The sequence below is a fragment of the Sus scrofa genome, chromosome 1, assembly GCF_000003025.6.
Source record: "Sus scrofa isolate TJ Tabasco breed Duroc chromosome 1, Sscrofa11.1, whole genome shotgun sequence".
In the NCBI taxonomy this organism is placed as follows: domain Eukaryota; kingdom Metazoa; phylum Chordata; class Mammalia; order Artiodactyla; family Suidae; genus Sus; species Sus scrofa.
Genome location: NC_010443.5, coordinates 27,528,784 through 27,547,419, shown reverse-complemented (window position 1 = coordinate 27,547,419; position 18,636 = coordinate 27,528,784). Strand labels below are relative to the sequence as shown.

General features: G+C 43.5%; 1 protein-coding gene across 4 annotated transcripts in view; it reads right to left on the bottom strand.

Moving 5' to 3' along the window:
• MAP3K5 (mitogen-activated protein kinase kinase kinase 5) overlaps window positions 1-18,636 on the bottom strand; it is a 220,358-nt gene that overhangs the window by 53,081 nt on the left and 148,641 nt on the right. For all 4 annotated transcript variants that reach the window (XM_021072505.1, XM_021072507.1, XM_021072516.1 and 1 more), the window contains 2 exons: window positions 17,057-17,138; window positions 3,276-3,409 (listed from right to left, as the gene is read on the bottom strand). In XM_021072505.1, the coding sequence (XP_020928164.1) occupies window positions 3,276-3,409; window positions 17,057-17,138 (216 nt within the window). The remainder of the gene's footprint in view (window positions 1-3,275; window positions 3,410-17,056; window positions 17,139-18,636) is intronic.

Below are 18,636 nucleotides of genomic sequence, written 5' to 3'. Positions count from 1 at the left end.
TATTGCTTAAAAATCTACTCTACTATATGTTATTTAAGAAACTATAGGAATGCTTAACAAAAATTTTAGCATGACAAATTTACCTATGTTGCTCTAGGTATTTAATGAATAGTTTCTATCACCACCCCATAAGAATTCATATATATAGCTCATGAATTAGCAAAGGGGAAAGTACAAAAATACCATAGAAAACATAAAATTGAATCCATATGTGTGGTAAACAGGAAAAGCTGTTTGCTTATCCAGTACCTGTTCTTCCCTCTTTTTTTGATTTTGTTTGGAAAAACAACTGGCCAGCTTAAAAGCTGCTGGGTTTCTAGCCTCCTCTGTAGTTAGGGGTGATCATTTTTGGCCAATGAAACAGAGGTGAAAGTATGCTCGACATTTCTGAGAAAGTTTGTTTTCCTTTTTCCCGCCTTGGATGGGGGCTGGAGGCAGAGCGGCCGCCTATCAATGGATGGAGGCTAAGAATGGAGAGGCAGAAAGAGAGCTGAAGCCAGGGATACTGGTTGCATGGCATGGGGGCTCCTTTTCAGCTTGGGATAATTAGAGAGGCATCCCTGAGGGCTTGAGGATTGAATTGGGACCTAATTGATGAGTATGAGGCAATCCTGCCAAAATCTGGGGACTGAGCCCTGTGGGAGTGCTGGACAGAGAGAGGTCCCTGGGGCTGCCATGGAGGAGGTGAGGCTGCAGAGGGAGGCAGATGTGTACGCTAAGGCTTCTGGGTTTTATTCTGGTTACATAAGAAGATGTGACATGATGTGATTTCAACTGAGAAAAATCTCTGTGACTTCTCTGAGGAGGGATGGAGTCGAGGTGGAGGAAGAGTGAAAGCAGAAACTAGTTATGAAGTAGCTGCGTGGAGATCCCAAGGCTTAGACTGGTGATGAGAAAGAGTGGAAAGATTCAGAAAATATTAGAGATTGAGACAACAGCAGGACTTATGATGGAATAATGTAGGAGGAATCCAAAGGAATCCCAGTAGCCTGAACAGCTGGATGGACAGAGTAAGTTTTTTTGTTGTTCTTTTTACGGCCTCACCGGCGGTATATGGAAATTCCCAGGCTAGGGGTGGGATTGGAGCCGCAGCTTCCAGCCTATGCCACAGCCATGGCAATACTGGATATGAGCCGCATTGCAACATAAATTGCAGCTTGCAGATCCTTAACCCACTGAGCAAGCCCAGGGATTGCACACACCCACGTCCTCATGGACACTGTATCAGGTTCGCAACCCACTGAGCCACAACGGGAACTCCAGATGGGGAAATATTAACTGAGACAGGAAATACCACAGGTTAAGTGCATTTGAGGGTAAAAGTCCATGCTTCAGTTTTGGCCATGTTAACCTTGAGGTGTCCTTTAGGCAAGGGGGAGAGGCTGGAGAGGCATGATCCAGGTGGCTCAGGGGAGTGTCCTTTCTGAAGAAAGCTGACTATACGACCGTTCCACCATGGCCCAAAAACATGGACTCAAGGGCAGCCAAAACAAGCCTGTGATCTAGCCCAGCATTAAAGTCTGGCCAAATAATGATTATGGTAACAACAGACTCAATCCAATCCTCTCTCTTGTTGGAGTCTGAATCCACAACACACAGAACATGTATATAATTGACTGTAGGAGTAACTATCTTACAAAGAGAAGCCGTAAAAGAAGCTATGAGGCAGCAAAAATCATGAGATTGAGAGAAGAGAGAACTGTTGTTTGGAGAAACAAACGATAGGATAGAGCACCAAAGCAGAGAGCAACAGATAATCTGGTCCCGGAGCTGTTCTGCTCTGAACAACTTGTTCCTAAAAGCCATTCCATTTCCCTCAAGGCCCCATTATGTGTGGTTCAAACCATTTTCTCAAATGTTTCTTCTCTTTATAGCCCCTGGGTATGCTATACCTTTTATAGTCATCCTACAGTTTTTGGAGGTTCTGGTTGTTTGTTTGTTTGTTTGTTTGTTTGTTTTCCAGTCTTTTTTTCTCTTTGCTTGTCAGTTTTGGGAGTTTCTATCAGCACATCCTCAAGCTCGGAGACTGAAGCCCAGGGATCGCACCCTGAGCTTTGATGGGCAGTGTCCAGCCCATCAAAGGCATTCTTTGTTCTCTTAAAGTGGTTTTCACCTATAGCATCTCTATTTGATTCTTTCTTAGAATGTCTGCCTCTCCGCTTCCACTGGCATTTGTTCTCACATATTGTCTACTTTTCCCATTAGAGCCCTTAGCGTATTAATCACAGTTGTTTTAAATCATCCGGCCTCCCTGTCACATCTGAATCTGGTTCTAATGCTTGCTCTTCAAAAGATATTTTTTGTCTTTTTGCGTCCTTGGAAATTTTTTGTGGAAAGCTGGAATGATGGAGTAGGTTAAAGGGACTCTGCTAATGAGAGCTTGAGTGGTGTGGCGATGAGGTGGGGGGTGTTCTATGAATCAGTCTCTGTCTTTTAGGGAGCCTGTGCCCTGGGCCATGAACTTCACAAACGCTTCTCAGTCCCTGCTGAGGTGGAACAGAGTGGCTGGAGTGGGTTGGAGTTGGGCATTTCTCTTCCCCCAGGTTGGTTAGGCTCTAAGGAACAGAGTTAGCTCTGGTAAAATAGTTTCCTTTGAGGGCAGACCTTATTAAGAACAGAACACTCAAGTATATTTCATAAGAGTTATTTTGCCCCCCATCTCTGCAGGAAGCCTAGGGGAGGGGGATTATTTTTTTTTTTCTGATATTCTTTCTGAAAGCCTGGTATGGCTTCTTGGAGGCAAAACTCACAAAAGCATGGGACTGCCCTATGACTGTGTTTCCACTGTTGAGGACCGTGGTTGGTCCTGTGATGTCGCTTTCCGGATGGCTCTAAGAAGAGTGGCTGATTTCTCAGTTTGTCTAGCTTTCCACTGGTTGTTTAGGATGGAGTACTGATTTCCAGCCTCCTTACATGCCTGACTGGAAACTGGAAACTTTGGTTCAAACCATTTTGATGGTGCCGGTTCTCCATCTCTCTATATAAAAAAACCAACCACCGTCCAGTGTAACCTGAGCCCAACACACAGGGCTGTTCTCTTTTCTACTCTTGGAAAGTCCTGCCCTTGTTACCTTGGAGATGTTATCCTCCCCCATCCGAGTCTTGGGCTTGAAGCACTGAATAATGCAGCAGCTAAACCTCAGAGGGAGCTAATTCCAGCAATGGAGTTATCAGACAAGGTTTCATTAATTAGAGTATCACCAAAATATTTTAAAAATGACATTAATGACCCAAATACCTTAGAAAAGAGCTTTCATCAGCCACAGTTACTGTACCTGCTATCTCTCTCTGGGATTTCCTTAATGGCGATTCTGACTTGGTTGCTTAGATCACGGCCCGCATAAACTATTCCATAAGTACCTTTTCCTAAAACAACTCTGTCACCATTTTCATCATATTCATAGTCATACTATAAAAGGAAAAAGGGGGAGAGAGGATTGAAGAATTAGTTGCAGTCCACTTTTTATTTTATTTATTTTGTCCTTTTAGGGCCACACCTATGGCATATGGAAGTTCCTAGGCTAGGGGTCAAATCGGAGCTGTAGCTGCTGGCCTACACCACAGCCACAGCAACGCAAGATCGGAGCTGTATCCTTGACCTACACCACAGATCACAGCAAAGACAGATCCTTAACCCACTGAGCAAGGCCAGGGATCGAACCCACCCATCCTCATGGATGCTAGTCAGATTTGTTTCCTCTGAGCCACAACAGGAACTCCCATACTTTAAACATCGACTTTTTCCAAGAGCATTTCCCCTTATTTTATTAAATGGCTTTCACAAGGGAAACAATAAGATGAGGTCCTAAGAAACAGCTTCCAGAACCAAAAAATAGACTCAATGTAAGCATAGGGTGTTCATGCTTTCACAAGGGTCATGAATGCAGTGGGGACTATATATTTAAACCCATAAAAATGCTTCTTCAAAAGCCCACTGGGATTCTTTGATCCACTGAATCCTGTTTTTCATTGATTCAGATGAGTATGATTAGCATCAGTGTCTATCAATGGCTATCACATCTAATTAACTTTTCTTTTGTTTATCAGCTTTTGGTACCATGAAAGTATTTCACACTCTGTCAGGGGAATAAAACCACTGAAAGGCTTTGGGTAAGAGGACAATTCGGAGGTCTGACTAGCTGACAACAATAAAGTAAGGATTATTTGTACTCAGTCCCAATTCCCAACTCCCCAAGATTAAAAAACCCTTTAAAAGTGAAAAATGGAGGGGAAATTTCATTTTTCATGTAAAAAGGAAATATCTACAGCCCTAAACCCCAAACTGTCCAGCATGTCGGTCAAATATGAAAAACTGGATGAAATGAAAGGGGTATAATGACATTTGGTAGGGACCTTCTCAGATCTGGAGGTGTCATCCACAAAGGCACATCTTTTGTCCTGGACTTGAACTACAGGATGCAGGGTCATCAAATAATCAAGCCATTTCTGTGTAGAAACCCAATGTAAAACCAATAGGAGGGTACATGAGAACAACCCCCCTCTTCTGCCTACATTTTGCTGGAGTATAAAACTGGAGTCTCATGGGTAGATTCAACTCACAGAAGGGTTTGAGTTTGCCACTTTAAAGAAAAACTGATTTCTAGCATTCACAAGTCAGCAAATTTAACATTAACACTAATAATCCAAAAGAGGATAATGATCATGTATTTTTTTTTTTTTTTTGTCTTTTTGCCCTTTTTAGGGCCGCTCCAGCGGCATATAGAGGTTCCCATGCTAGGGGTTGAATTGGAGCTGCAGCTGCCGGCCTATGCCAGAACCATAGCAACTTGGGATCTGAGCAGTGTCTGTAACCTACACCACAGCTCATGGCAACGCCATATCCTTAACCCACTGAGCAAGGCCAGGGATCGAACCTGCAACCTCATGGTTCCTAGTCGGATTCGTTAACCACTGCACCACGACGGGAACTCCAATGATCATGTATTTTTACACTCACAACTTAACCTTAAAACATAGAGAGCTGATAAAATTACAAATAAAAATAGACAAATATAACCCACAACAGGTTTGAACAGAACTCTTTTAGAAACTGCTGTATCTAGCAGACTAATTCAAAGGAGAGACCCTAATGGCACAAATAACAAGTCTGGTACAACATAAACAGAGAGAGTCCTGTATCCAAATACAGCTTCCTTTTATGCACATATGAGAAGTACATAATAATTAATCACATGTTAAGCCACAAATTTCAAGGAACTGATGTCACAAAGACCATAACCTTTGAACACAGATATTAAAAATAAGATAGCCGGGAGTTCCCGTTGTGGCTCAGTAGTTAACAAACCCAACTAGCATCCAGGAGGACGTGGGTTCAATCCCTGGCCTCGCTCAGTGGGTTAAGGATCTGGCATTGCTGTGAGCTGTGGTGTAGGTAGCAGATGAGGCTTGGATCCTGCCTTGCCATGGGTCTGGCCTAGGCTGGCGCTATAGCTCTGATTGGACCCCTAGCCTAGGAACCTCCATATGCTGCAGGTGCAGCCCTAAAAATTTTTTTTTAAAAAGGCTATATAACCCACAAAGGCAGGTAATCAGATCACTCTGAAAACTCTCTGGGGTACACATTCTCAACTTGAGAGACCCCTGCCATTGAGGATGGGGAAGATGTAGGGCATATTGTTACCAGCTCATTTATTGGTTTCCAACTGGTTTCCAAGCCTTGGTAGAAGGCAATCAGGTTGTACATAGTCTCTTGGGGAAAACTACGGCTGCTACCATGCCAGGACTAAGTGAGCACTGACTTCCCTAGAATGGACCCTTCTCTGGCAGAGGAAAGAGGTTAAGCTGTGGAAGGGAAGTGTCTACTTCCCTGGTGGCGACATTGTACCCAATGTTCAGTGGAGAATATGCCTATTTTAGCTGCCTAACATATGGCTGAGGACTATTCTAGACCAGAGGAGAAAACCTTGTATGTTTGTAGGGTCTGGGAATAGGAATTGGGGATCATTTAACAATTTCCCCAGACTAGGAGATAAAACTCCAGCACAGAGGCAGTAAACACAGTCCGAAAATTCCCCCTGAAGGAGCCCAGGTCTCTTCACCCAATTCCTGTGGGTGGCCATGCTATGCCACGTATGCTGGAAATCTACCAGCCAGGACCCAGGCTGGCAGGAGGCAGGACAGGGTCAATCACAAAGAAGCTGGGTCTTTGCCCGTGTGGCCTATCAAAGGAACAGAAACCTATGCACTGAACCTAGCAGTGCCATTGCCTGACATAACGCACTGTAACTTCAGCAACAAAAAAATCAGCTTTCAATTATCTGCCTCATTTGACAGTCATAAGCCTGCATCCTAGCAGAGAAGGTGTATGATTAGCTCCAACTTACAAATGATCAGAAATCACTTCCACTGAAAATATGTCCGAGCAGTGGTTTTTACCCAGCTCATCGGTTTCCAGATTTTCTGTTCTTTCTGCTGCTAATGCTGTAGGAAACTATTCTTTATAAGGTGCACCTTAGTTCTGTTTCCAGACACCAGTATTTTATAGGTGTTTTGGCTCATTGTCCATATGCACTGAACGGCCACTGGCTTATTCAAGCAGACATACGGGAGACATCTGTCGGCCTCCTTAGACCCCTTTCTTCCCTTTCCCTTACTCCCCACATCAAGTTGATTGCCAAATGCCACCAGGTTGATCCTCACTGCTCTTGCCTCCAGTCAGGGCCTCCTTGCTTCTGTACTAATTCTACAGACTCTGAACCAGCCTCCCTGGCCCCTCCTCTCATCGCCCTCACTCCCAGCTTATTCTCCATTAAGTGGCAGTGAGCTTTCCAAAGTCCAAAGTTCCAAAGTGAGATTTTCATGCTCACACCACTGCCTCTGCCTTACAGACGCCTTGTCACTTTCAGGATCAAATCCAAACGCCTTAGCTTGACATCCATTCCTGTCAGGACCTATGTCCAGACTTCTATCTCATTAATCTCCTGCCAAAACTCTCATTGAGAGTCCTTGATTCATTGTGCCTTTATATATGTGCATTTTCTATATGGACAATTCTGCCTCATCCTTCAAAACAAGGAAGCTTGCTTGCTTGCTTGCTTTTTAGGGCCACACCCCTGGCATATGGAGATTCCCAGGCTACGGACCTAATCCAAGCTGTAGCCGCCGGCCTACACCACAGCCACAGCAACTCAGGATTCGAGAAAGGTCTTCGACCTACACCACAGCTCACAGCAATGCTGGATCCTTAACCCACTGAGTGAGGCCAGGGGTCGAACCTGCGTCCTCATGGACACTAGTCAGATTCGTCTCTACTGAGCCATAATGGGAACTCCCAAGGAAGCTTTCTTGAACTATCTGACCCTCAAGAGCTGGGCTAGATTCCGGTCTGATGTTCTTCCCAGGTCTTGCCACCCTCTCTCACTCATTTTTCACTCTTCTCTTACCCAGTCTGCACTCTGAGCTTCCTGAGAGCCAGGGCTTTATCTGCAACTGCTCTGTCCCTACTCCCATCTCTGGCTAGTAGAAGGTGCTTAGTGATTATGTGCTTAATTAATCAGGATATAGAAAATTTGATGAGAATCTTAAAAAAAAGATGTCAAAACAAAACCTTTAACATCAGTATCTGTTTATTTTTGATTGAAAGGAGTTTTGCCACAGGAATACTTATATAGCAGACTGAAGAATATTTAAGCCTCAATGTAACTGCTCAAGCTTCAGTTTCCTTCATGAATGTCAAGCACCAAAAGACTATTCCTTTTTTAAAATTAACTGCATTTTATTAAGTACAGAAATGGAATCCTGTTAAATGAAGTGGTCATAGTAAAAATCAAAAGCACTTTCAATAAAACTGAAAATTATTCCAATGGGTATTGTTGTTTGGTTTGTTTGTTTCTTTCTTTCTTTCATCTCTTCCTTCTACACTTGTAAAGATATAAGTTGAAAGGGCAGGTCTGAGAAAAGTGCCCTGACCTACAAGGACAGAGAATTATCTCTGTGATGGTCAGAAAAAGTAGAACGGAGCCTCTGCCAAAAGCCAAGGGAAGGCAAGGTCTGGTAAATGACAGAAATGGAGAAAAAAAGAAGGCGAGGATGGGGGGAACAGAGTGTTTTAAAACATAAAAGTAAAATTACACTGCTTATAGAGTTTGCATTCTATTTCCATGGCAATGGGTTGGCAAATCAACTTGTTGCTAAGGGAGACAACTGCATTTTGAAGCAGTGATGGGAATGCTTCTAGAATCAGCTCTCTCTTGTTGCCTGCCCAGAACTGTCTAAACTGGCACTGGGAAGAAAATGAGCGTAGGAGACAATACCGACAAGGCCAAACAACAAAGTGGTGACTCACTTAGTCCTTGCAGCTGTTGAGGGACCCACAGTAAAACAACCACCTTCCAAAAAGCCATGCACCTGCCCTGGTTCTTAATTACTTTAGGTGAGTAGTCACCTCAAAGACCCAAGTGGTAGCTTTGTGAATTTTCAGTCCTTATTTCCCTAGTAATATATAAATGCTAAAAACACTCATAACTAATAAGAACAATAATAGAATACTAAAAATGCTGTAGGTATAAATATCTAATTTGATGGTTCTCTCCTCTCTCAGATTTTTACCCAGATTTTCCCTTCTAAAGGAGCCTTCCTTCCCTGGCTTCCTTGTCCAAAATTACACCCTACCTTCCTGAATCCTTCCCTGCTTAATTTTTCTCCTTTACACTGATCATTATCAAAGATATTATATATTTCACTTGCTGTCAATCTCCCACTAGAATGGAGGCTCACTAAAGGCTGAGATTTTCTCTATTTTGTTCTCTGCTGGATCCCCAGCCCCTACAAAGGTGCCTTCCACCTAGCAGGTGTCCAATAATTATTTGTTGAGTGAACTGATGAGATTCCACTTGCACCCACTAATACGGTATGAAGATTATTTTAAACTGAAAACATCTGGGAGTTCCCATCATGGCTCAGTGGTTAACGAATCCGACTAGGAACCATGAGGTTGGGGGTTGATCCCAGGCCTCGCTCAGTGGGTTAAGGATCTGGCGTTGCTGTGAGCTGTGGTGTAGGTTGCAGACGAGGCTCGGATCCCTCGTTGCTGTGGCTCTGGCGTAGGCCGGTGGCTACAGCTCTGATTAAACCCTAGCCTAGGAACCTTCGTATGCCGCAAAAAAAAAAAAAAAAAAAAAAAAAAAACTGAAAACATCTAAATAAGTAACAGCTGCAGGAAACAAACAAACAAACCAGAAAACAGACGAAAAAACCTTATCTAAGCTTCTTTGGCTGATTTAAGCAAAGACTCTTGAAAATACGGCTGCCTTAATCTCCTTTCTGGTAGGTTTAGAACCACTATACCTGGATGAGAAATTACTAAACAAAACCTTTTCAAAACTTTCTGTACTTATTTCTCATTAGTTTCCCACTGTGCTGCTCTCCCTCGAAGTCCTATTACAGCCTTTTCTTATCAAGATAAATAGACTCTTAACTCCTGCTGTTCAAGAGTCACTTCTTTGCATGCTACCACATACGGGAATAAACTTTGTCTTTTCTTCTTCTTCTTCTGTTAATCTGGCTTTTGCCAGTTAATACGCAGGCCTCTAACCATAAGATGCAGAGGAAAAAGCTTTTTTTCTTCTCACAGCAAAATAAATGAATGAGTATCAAACTTATATTCTTATCACACAGCATCATGATATCTTTTCTCAGACAGTGCAGTAACCGTGTGTGATCAGTTTCAGATCTGAAATAGCATGTTAGAGAAAAAGAAACCAGTGAGCTACCTGATGACTCCGAATTGATTTGAATGAATTCCAAACCATGATTTACTGTTAACGCTTGTGAGGCAAATCATCAGAAAAAGAAATGGTAAAGGTATTTCATCATGTGGCAGATGTTGCAGTGAAAGGAAAACATTCCTTTTATCTTGCTTGTTCCCACTCATCCCACAAGGAGGCAACTTCCTCTTTATGCAGGCTGGAAACTACCTGTGCAAAGGTTCACAGGGCCAGCTGCCACGATTATCCTCGGCTTGTGTCAATCGTATGCCCTTTTTGATAAAATGGTGAGGTAAAAATACACAAAAGAGGAGTTCCCGTTGTGGCTCAGTGGTTAACGAATCCGACTAGGAACCATGAGGTTGTGGGTTCCATCCCTGCCCTTGCTCAGTGGGTTAAGGATCCGGCATTGCCGTGAGCTGTGGTGTAGGTCACAGATGAGGCTTGGCTCTGGCGCTGCTGTGGCTCTGGTGTAGGCTGGCAGCTACAGCTCCAATTCGACCCCTAGCCTGGGAACCTCCATATGCCACAGGAGCAGCCCAAGAAATGGCAAAAAGTCAAAAAAAAAAAATACACAAAAGAAGGATGAGGAGTTCCCATTGTGGCTCAGTGGTAATGAACCCAGCTAGTATCCATGAGGATACAGGTTCAATCCCTGGCCTCAATCACTGGGTTAAGGGTCCAGTATTGCCATGAGCTGTGGTGTAGGTTGCATCTGCGGCTTGGATCTGGCATTGCCGTGGCTGTGATGTAGGCAGGTAGCTGCAACTCTGATTCTACCCTAGCCTGGGAACTTCCATATGCCCCAAGTGTGGCCTTATAAAGCAAAAAAAAAAAAAAAAAAAAAGAGAGAGAAGGAGGGAGGGAGAGCGCATATATGTATGTTTGAGAGTAGTGAGGAAGAAGACAACGCATTCTGTATTGAACATCAAAGGACCTCAGTAATTTATGTTTATTTTTCAGAGAACAAAAGAGAGAGAGAGGTGCAGAGAATAGGTGGAGAGTGGCTTGATTATGGTATTCAGCTTGATTATGGTATTCATTCTTTCATTGATTTAACGCTGATTCAACACCTTCAAGCCAGTTTTCCAGCATTTACTCTGCCCCCTCCTCCAATCCATAGCCCCTTCCCCTTTGTTTGAGATACTGTTTAAACAACTCTGGTTTTGTCACTCCCCAGCTCCACACCCTTCTAAGCCTTCTGAATGAAGTTCCCCTTGAGCGCCTGGCACCAGGCAGGACCCTGTGGGTTTAAAGGGGAAGAGAGCCACAATCCAGCCTTCGGATGTTAACAGTCTGGGGCAGGCCATGGAATCACAAGGCGAAGACGAGAACCAAGGCAGAGGAGTGGGTAAAATGCTCTAAGAACAGAGAAAAGTGAGAAGGGATGTGGAACACGATTTAAAGTAAAAAAGACATTTGAGTTGGATCTCAACAATTAGGATGCAGTCACCAAGCAGGAAAAGCATGTGGAGCTGCGCATCGGCATGCCAAGCCCAGGAACAGGAAGAGCTTGGCTGGCTGGAATATGGAAAGGAGTTTGGCATTGTTGGACCACGGGGTGAAAGGAAAGGGAAAGTCATGGTCAGAGAGAGAAGAACATTGCATGGTATGGAAACCTTCTTCTACAAAGAGTAGCATCAGAGCTTTTAAAAGGGGAGTCACAGGATAAGATCTGCATGAGTGATCTCTCCAATGATGGCAGGGAAGAGTAATGATTGCAGGAGAGCGATCAGGCCACGGGATGGGGGAGTGACAGAATGAAATGAAGGGGCTGGAGGGAATGCTGCATGTGAGGCTGGAGCAGGGGTTTCTCTGCGGTGTCTGGCTTGGATAACTGTGCCCTTGCTCTTAGTGAAGAGATGAAAGGCTGGGAGAACAAAAATAGGGACCACAGCTGATCAGTATAAGAACTCCTACAGTTAACTGTCATCAATCGTTCAATTATTTCAATATAAATTTATTAATGCATTAAATTATTTAAGATAGGGGTTCATAGCCCTTCCATTTCAAAATACAGCCTTGAGTCAAAACACATGGCCTTGAATCAAGATTCTCTTTCTTTTTAAAAACAGAAAAGTCCTCTGAAAGTGGTATTGAGCTACATTTTCAAAACCTTGCACAGTTCATACTAATCTTGAAAATTTTTTAAAATGTAAGCTAGGAAAGGATATTTAAGATCTTCTTGTTCAACTTTCACTTAAGGACTTCTATTGCCTTAGGCTAGCAGGAGTAAGAATTTTGTCCAAAGTTATAAAACTCAGAACCCAAGGCCCCTGTCCCCAGCGAAGGCGTCTCCCTAGAATCAGGAATGACCGGTGGGAGGAGGGTTTTGACCGTGACCTGAAGAAAGAAGGTCATCCCTCCCACAACTGTACTGCTTCAAAGAAACCTTAGTATTCAAATTAGAAAGAAAAGCAAACCTGGACTTGGGCTTTGAATAAGATTTTCAACCACCAGGAAGTCTAAAGATTAGCTTCAAATTTGTGGCTTATGGAACCACATTAATAGTTAATGTTTGCCAAATGTTGACACCACCCCAAGTGAGGTTAAAAACATTAAAAAGCATCTGACCTTCTGACATTTTAATTTGGTTTGGGGCCAAGGTACCCAAAGGCTTCAGTTAGGAATAATTGAAACAATTTAAATTTTATCTCAAATAGAGGTAAAGATCAGAAAATAATTATTCAGTACACAAATCTTAATCACCAAAGTAATTCTTTTTGTTTATACTGTAAAGGGTGAGAAAAGGATGAATTATCATTATTATTATTATTTTTATTTTTTTAGGGCTGCTAGTCTGGCAAATGGAAGTTCTCAGGCTAGGGGCCGAATCAGAGCTACAGCTGCCGGCCTACACCACAGCCACAGCAATGTCAGATCCGAGCCAAGTCTGTGACCTCTACCACAGCTCACGGCAATGCTGGATCCTTAACCCACTGAGTGGGGCCAGGGATCAAACTCTCATCCTCACGGACACTAGTCGGGTTCATAACCCATTGAGCCACAATGGGAACTCCAAGGAGGAGTTATTTTTGGTATGTCATTCATAGGCTCAAATTTGAGCTCAGTATGTGGTAATGAAATTAAGGAACTCATTTTAATCAAATCTTTAGAATACCTAAAAATTTTAGTTGAGAATGTTGGAAATATCTAAGAAATGTAATCAAGGGTATAATGGAGTTATCATCAATTATGCAAAATCATAAATTTAGGCTATTTCATAAGACATATTGCGCTGGTGCTCTGGCTCTGATGGGCTCTTCTGTGAGAGGGAGAGCCAGGATGGACATCTCCATCTTCAGAGCCCAGGGCATCACCGTATCCATTCATTCGCACTACGCTAACAGAACACCCAAGACACAACATCAGCAATATCACTAGCTGTGACAGAATGGCAAACTAAGCCAATATACTCAAAGAATCAAGCATGCTTGAATTCACTGTTATAAACTATACAGCCCATTTGGAATACTGTAGAAGCCGTGTCATAGATTATAAATTATTCTGATAGAATGCAAAGGACAGAAGTGAAAGAATGCTCCTTCAGCATGAAGAAACCCGACTGATATCCATGAGGACTCAGGTTCGATCCCTGGCCTTGCTGAGTGGGTTAAAGATCTGGCCTTGCTATGAGCTATGGTGTAAGTTGCACACGTGGCTCAGATCTGGTATGGCCGTGGCTGTGGTGTAGGCAGGCAGCTCCAGCTCCTCTCTGATCCCTAGCCTGGGAACCTCCATATGCTGTGGGTGTGGCCCTAAAAAGACCAAAAAAAAAAAAAAAGTGTTCTTCTAACATTAAAGGAAGAGTACCCATGCACTTTCTTTCTTTTTTTTTTTTAATACATTAAAAAAATTTTTTTTGGTCTTTTCGAGGACCGCTCCAGCCGCATATGGAGGTTCCCAGGCTAGAGGTTGAATCGGAGCTGTAGCCGCTGGCCTACGCCAGAGCCACAGCAACGCGGAATCCGAGCGTGTCTTCGACCTACACCACAGCTCACGGCAACGCCAGATCCTTAACCCACTGAGCAAGGCCAGGGACCGAACCTGCAACCTCATGGTTCCTAGTCGGATTCGTTAATCACTGAGCCACCACGGGAACTCCAACCCATGCACTTTCTTGAGAAGTGAGTTAGGAGCCCTTTAATGAATCAGAGAGCAAGCACTATGATTATCATCATCAACAGACCAACTAAAACCCTGCAGATTTTCCTAAGAAGAAACCTGAGCATTTCTCTCCTCATCTGGCTGTGCGTGTTCTGAGCACTTGCAGGAGAGCTATCTGATCAGGAAGAGCATCTCGCAAAGCCTGCCCCATTTACCACCACCACGTACAAACCAGAAGCTCCTGAACTTGGAGCTTCCTGACAGCGCTCTGAAAAGTGACCTATCCACCCTTTCACATCTAGGAGACTGAGTCTTAGAAGACTCAGCTGGCCAGATTTACCACCAATTCGAAGGCAATTAAAGTGGTGTTACCCTATGGATGCATCCAGTTAAAGGAGTTTCTAGAGCAGAGCCTCTGCCCTGTGGATTCAATCAGTTATGAAGACCACGCTGTCTAACACGGCCACCTTAGTGTGGCTGTGCCCTGTGTATTTTTGGTTAAGATGGATTTAGTTTTTCAAAGAAGGGTATGAAATAAAGGTTAGATATCGCTGGTTTTAAAAAAAGATTGGCTGGAGTTCCTGTCATGGCTCAGTGGTTAATGAATCCCACTAGGAACCACGAGATTGCCGATTTGATCCCTGGCCTCTGTCAGTGGGTTAAGGATTTGGTGTTGCCATGAGCTGTGGAGCAGGTCGCAGACGTGGCTCAGATCCCGAGTTGTTGTGGCTCTGGCGTAGGCCGGTGGCTACAGTCCGATTCAACCTCTAGCCTGGGAACCTCCACATGCCGCAGGTGCGGCCATAGAAAAGGCAGAAAGACAAAAAAAGAAAAAAAAAAAAAAGAAAATCCAGCAATTTATGATGTTGTAAAAGGACTTTATGGATTTTTCCAGTCTATCCATTTTATACTTTGTTACTAAAGGAACTATTTCATTTTCATTGTCTTTGTTAACTTTTCCCCTGGCAGTTGCTACGTATAAAGTGATTCTAAATTTAACCCAAATAAAAACAGAGATAATGAGATGTAGTCAAAAGGGCACCGGTGTAGAAATCTAGAGATCTGGTTCCTAACATAATCACTGAAATAAGAAAATACAACACTGGAAAACATAAAGCATAGACAAATAAGAAGTACTGTTGGAGTTCCCATTGTGGCGCAAGAGAAATGAACCCGACTAGGATCCATGACGATGCAGGTCTGATTCCTGGCCTCGCTTAGTGCATTAAGGATCCAGTATTGCCGTGAGCTGTGGTGTACGTCACAGTTGTAGCTCAGATCCCGAGTTGCTGTGGTTTTGGTGCAGCCCAGCAGCTGCAGCTCTGACTCTATCCCCTAGCCTGGGAACTTCCATATGCCACAGGTGTAGCTCTTAAAAAAAAAAGAAAGAAAGAAAAAGAAAAAAGGAAGTATTGCCTATTACTCCTGTATACAGCAAGCTAGTGCATAGGGAAGTTGTTTTTTTGTTTTTTTTTTTCCAAATTAGGTTTATCTTTTTATAAATAACTTTAATGAAAGAGCCTTGGGCTTACCTAAGAATATCAAAGCTGTACAATGGCTAGATAATTATAGAACTTAACTATAGATAGAGTTAACAATTGGTTATTACATATATATTTTGTCTTTTTAGGTCCTTGCCTGGGGCATGTGAAAGTTCCCAGGCTAGAGGTCCATTTGGAGCTGCAGCTGCAGGCTTACACCACAGCCATGCAGGATCCAGGCTGTGTCTGCTACCTAAACCACAGCTCGTGGCAACCCAGATCCTTAGCCCACCGAGCGAGGCCAGGGATCAAGCCCGCTTCCTCATGGATACTGGTCTAGTTCATTACCGTGAGCCACAACAAGAACTCCCTGGTTATTTTATTTAAATTCTCCCTTGACTGGAACCCTACCACTTTAAGGATTATGTAAAATTTAGTGTAGGAGGTAACATTATCAAAGTGTCTAATTCATAAGTATACCAGTCAGGTTGGTGCTCTAGTTTCTTCGATTTCACTTTAACATTAGAAATGTAATTTTCAGAATTGCTTGGATTCAGCATTCGGTCCCAAATCATACAGCAGGAAGGGCCTGGAGAAAACGGAGGACTGGACCATGCTTGGGGAAGTGTCATCCTTTAGACACTGAAGATGCCCAGGTGGGAGTCAGCACTCTGGAAACTCTCCAGCACTGGTCCTCACTGCACTAGGATGCTCTTCTACACACGGGAGACAGACCGGACGGAGAAAATGGACATGGTCGAAAAACAGGTGTCTGCAGGGTATTATGCCCAGGAGGAGTAAGTAAAAGGCCTGTGGTTGAGAGGAACAGCACGGGGCTGATTGCAACTGCCTCCTCTCTTTCTTCTGCTCATCTTCTATTGTTCAGGCTCTCTGCGTATGCATACGAATGAGGACCACAGACAGCTCTGTCATTCAGAACTTGCACTGAATATTACCTGTCTGAGTTGCAACATATCTCAGAGAAGAATAAAAAATGTGTGAGGGTACTGTGGCCCCTGCCTTGAGGGTAATCCATGTTCTCAAAGATAAAGCCTAGTTACTCACTATCAAATAAGACACTAAAACTCAGTATTCTTGGGAGTTCCCATTGTGGCTCAGCGGAAATGAATCTCACTAGCATCCACGAGGAGCTCCATCCCTGGCCTTGCTCAGTGGGTTGAGCATCTGGCATTGCCATGAGCTGTGGTGTAGGTCGAAGATGCAGCTTGGATCTGGAGTTGCTGTGGCTGTGGCGTAGGCCAGCAGCTGCAGCTCCCATTTGATCCCTAGCCTGGGAACCTCCATATGCCTTGGGTGCAGCCCTAAAACAAAAGACAGAAAAAAACCAACTCTATTCTTGACTAAGTGTTCACCAATGTTTGCTTTTCGGCTCTTTTTAACCAAAGGAATTCTAGAAGTTGTGTTTTGTTTGTCTTTTTTTTTTGGCCACGCCCTAGGCATGTGGAAGTTTCCAGGCCAGGGATGGGACTTGCAGTTGCAGCCTATATCGCAGGTGTGACAACGCAGGATCCTTAACCCCTGCTGCTACATGAGCACTTTCTAGAAGTTGCTTTTAACATTAAAGGAAAGCTTACAGACTCTGGCTGAGCCATCTGCCCCTCCCTGCTACTCATATCAAAACACACACACCACTTTCCCTCAATAAAGCTTTCAACAGATCGTTTTTGAAAAGTCAGCCACAGAGAAACTTAGGAAAATGAACACATAAACTAAAGTCATTACCTCCAGGGAGTCACTTTCACAATCTCCTTCCTCTGTATTTCTCCCCTTCTCTTCAGTAATGGTGTTCACCATTTCAAAAAACCTACAATAAAAATTGGTATGTTGTCACTCATTCTGCAAAAATATTAAATAGAAGCAAGCATGCTTCAAAGTAACTTCTGAGCCCAAACTGGGAGCCAAAAGAGTCAAGCGATAAAAGTCAGGCGATAAACACAGTATCAACATCAGTGCAAAAATATGATTTTTCAAAAAGAAGACACAGGTTGGTAGGATTTGACAGAAGCTTCTGACTTAATGCCTTACTTCAAGTAATACTATTGACATGATAATGTTAGCTGTAGAATTAGAACAGTAAGGCCAGACATTTCACATAGAAATGTGAAGACTGTGGACTGGTACAGCAAACCAAGATTGCTGGTACCTGCATAAGTGGGGCCAGCTCCTCACCTCCCTGAGTCTCTTCTTTAATTACAAGCGGGGAAAATGCATATTTCTCCCAAAGGATGCTGTGAAGATGACCTGAGGTAAAACTTGTAAACTGGGGCTCAGCACAGGGCACTCGACAAATATTAGCTGTTACTGTTTTGCTGCTGTTGACATTATCTTACATGGGATATGACAAAACTACCTCTCTTCTGGAACAGTGTCTCCAAATTCTGAGCTGACTCTTTAACACAATGTTTGCCACTACATTTGATCTCAGTTACGAATCTTCTGTCTGAGCACCTCAATATCATATATGTGGCCTGGTCACAGACCAAAATATGGTCTGTGAAATACGTATGTGAATCAGGAATGGCAGCTTATATATGTTTGTGACAGAAGCCGCCTCTCTCTCTTTTTTTTTTTTTTTTTTTTTTGTCTTTTTGCCTTTTCTAGGGCTGCTCCCTCGGCATATGGAGGTTCCCAGGCTAGGGGTCTAATCGGAGCTGTAGTCGCCAGCCTACACCACAGCCACAGCAATGCCCGATCCTTAACCCACTGGGCAAGGTTGTGGGATCGAACCCACAACCTCATGGTTCTAGTCGGATTCGTTAACCACTGAGCCACAACGAGAACTCCGCCACCTCTCTTTTAGTAACAAATTATTCTTGTAATTCTTTTCCCCTGGAGACTATTTCAGAGCCAAAAACCAAAAACCAAACCAAAACAAAAGATGGCAAGAAACAGACTTTCCCTCTGCAACACTAGCTGTGCCTAACCATTTAGAGAGGATGCTAATGGCTTCTAGTCCAGACGTGAAGGGAGGCACTGTGAACAGGGGTTGATGATCAATCTCAGGTCATGCTGTGCCTGGCCAGCCCAGGGGAAGAGCAGGTTACTGTGCGACAAGATGTTTACTACCTAAAACTCAGGATCTTCTTTTTATCTCTGTACCTATGAGATAACAGAAAATAATTCTACTGGTCTCTGCCCCCAGGTCCTGGGGCACAGAGCTGCTAAAACCCTTGTAATTTTCTAAGCATAAGACCACTAGGAGCATCTCTTGTTCTAATATTTATCTTAGACACCATCTCTGATGCAAGGTTCTTAAAACCTTTGTAAATTCCTAAGTGATGACAGAACCAGGAGCATCTTTT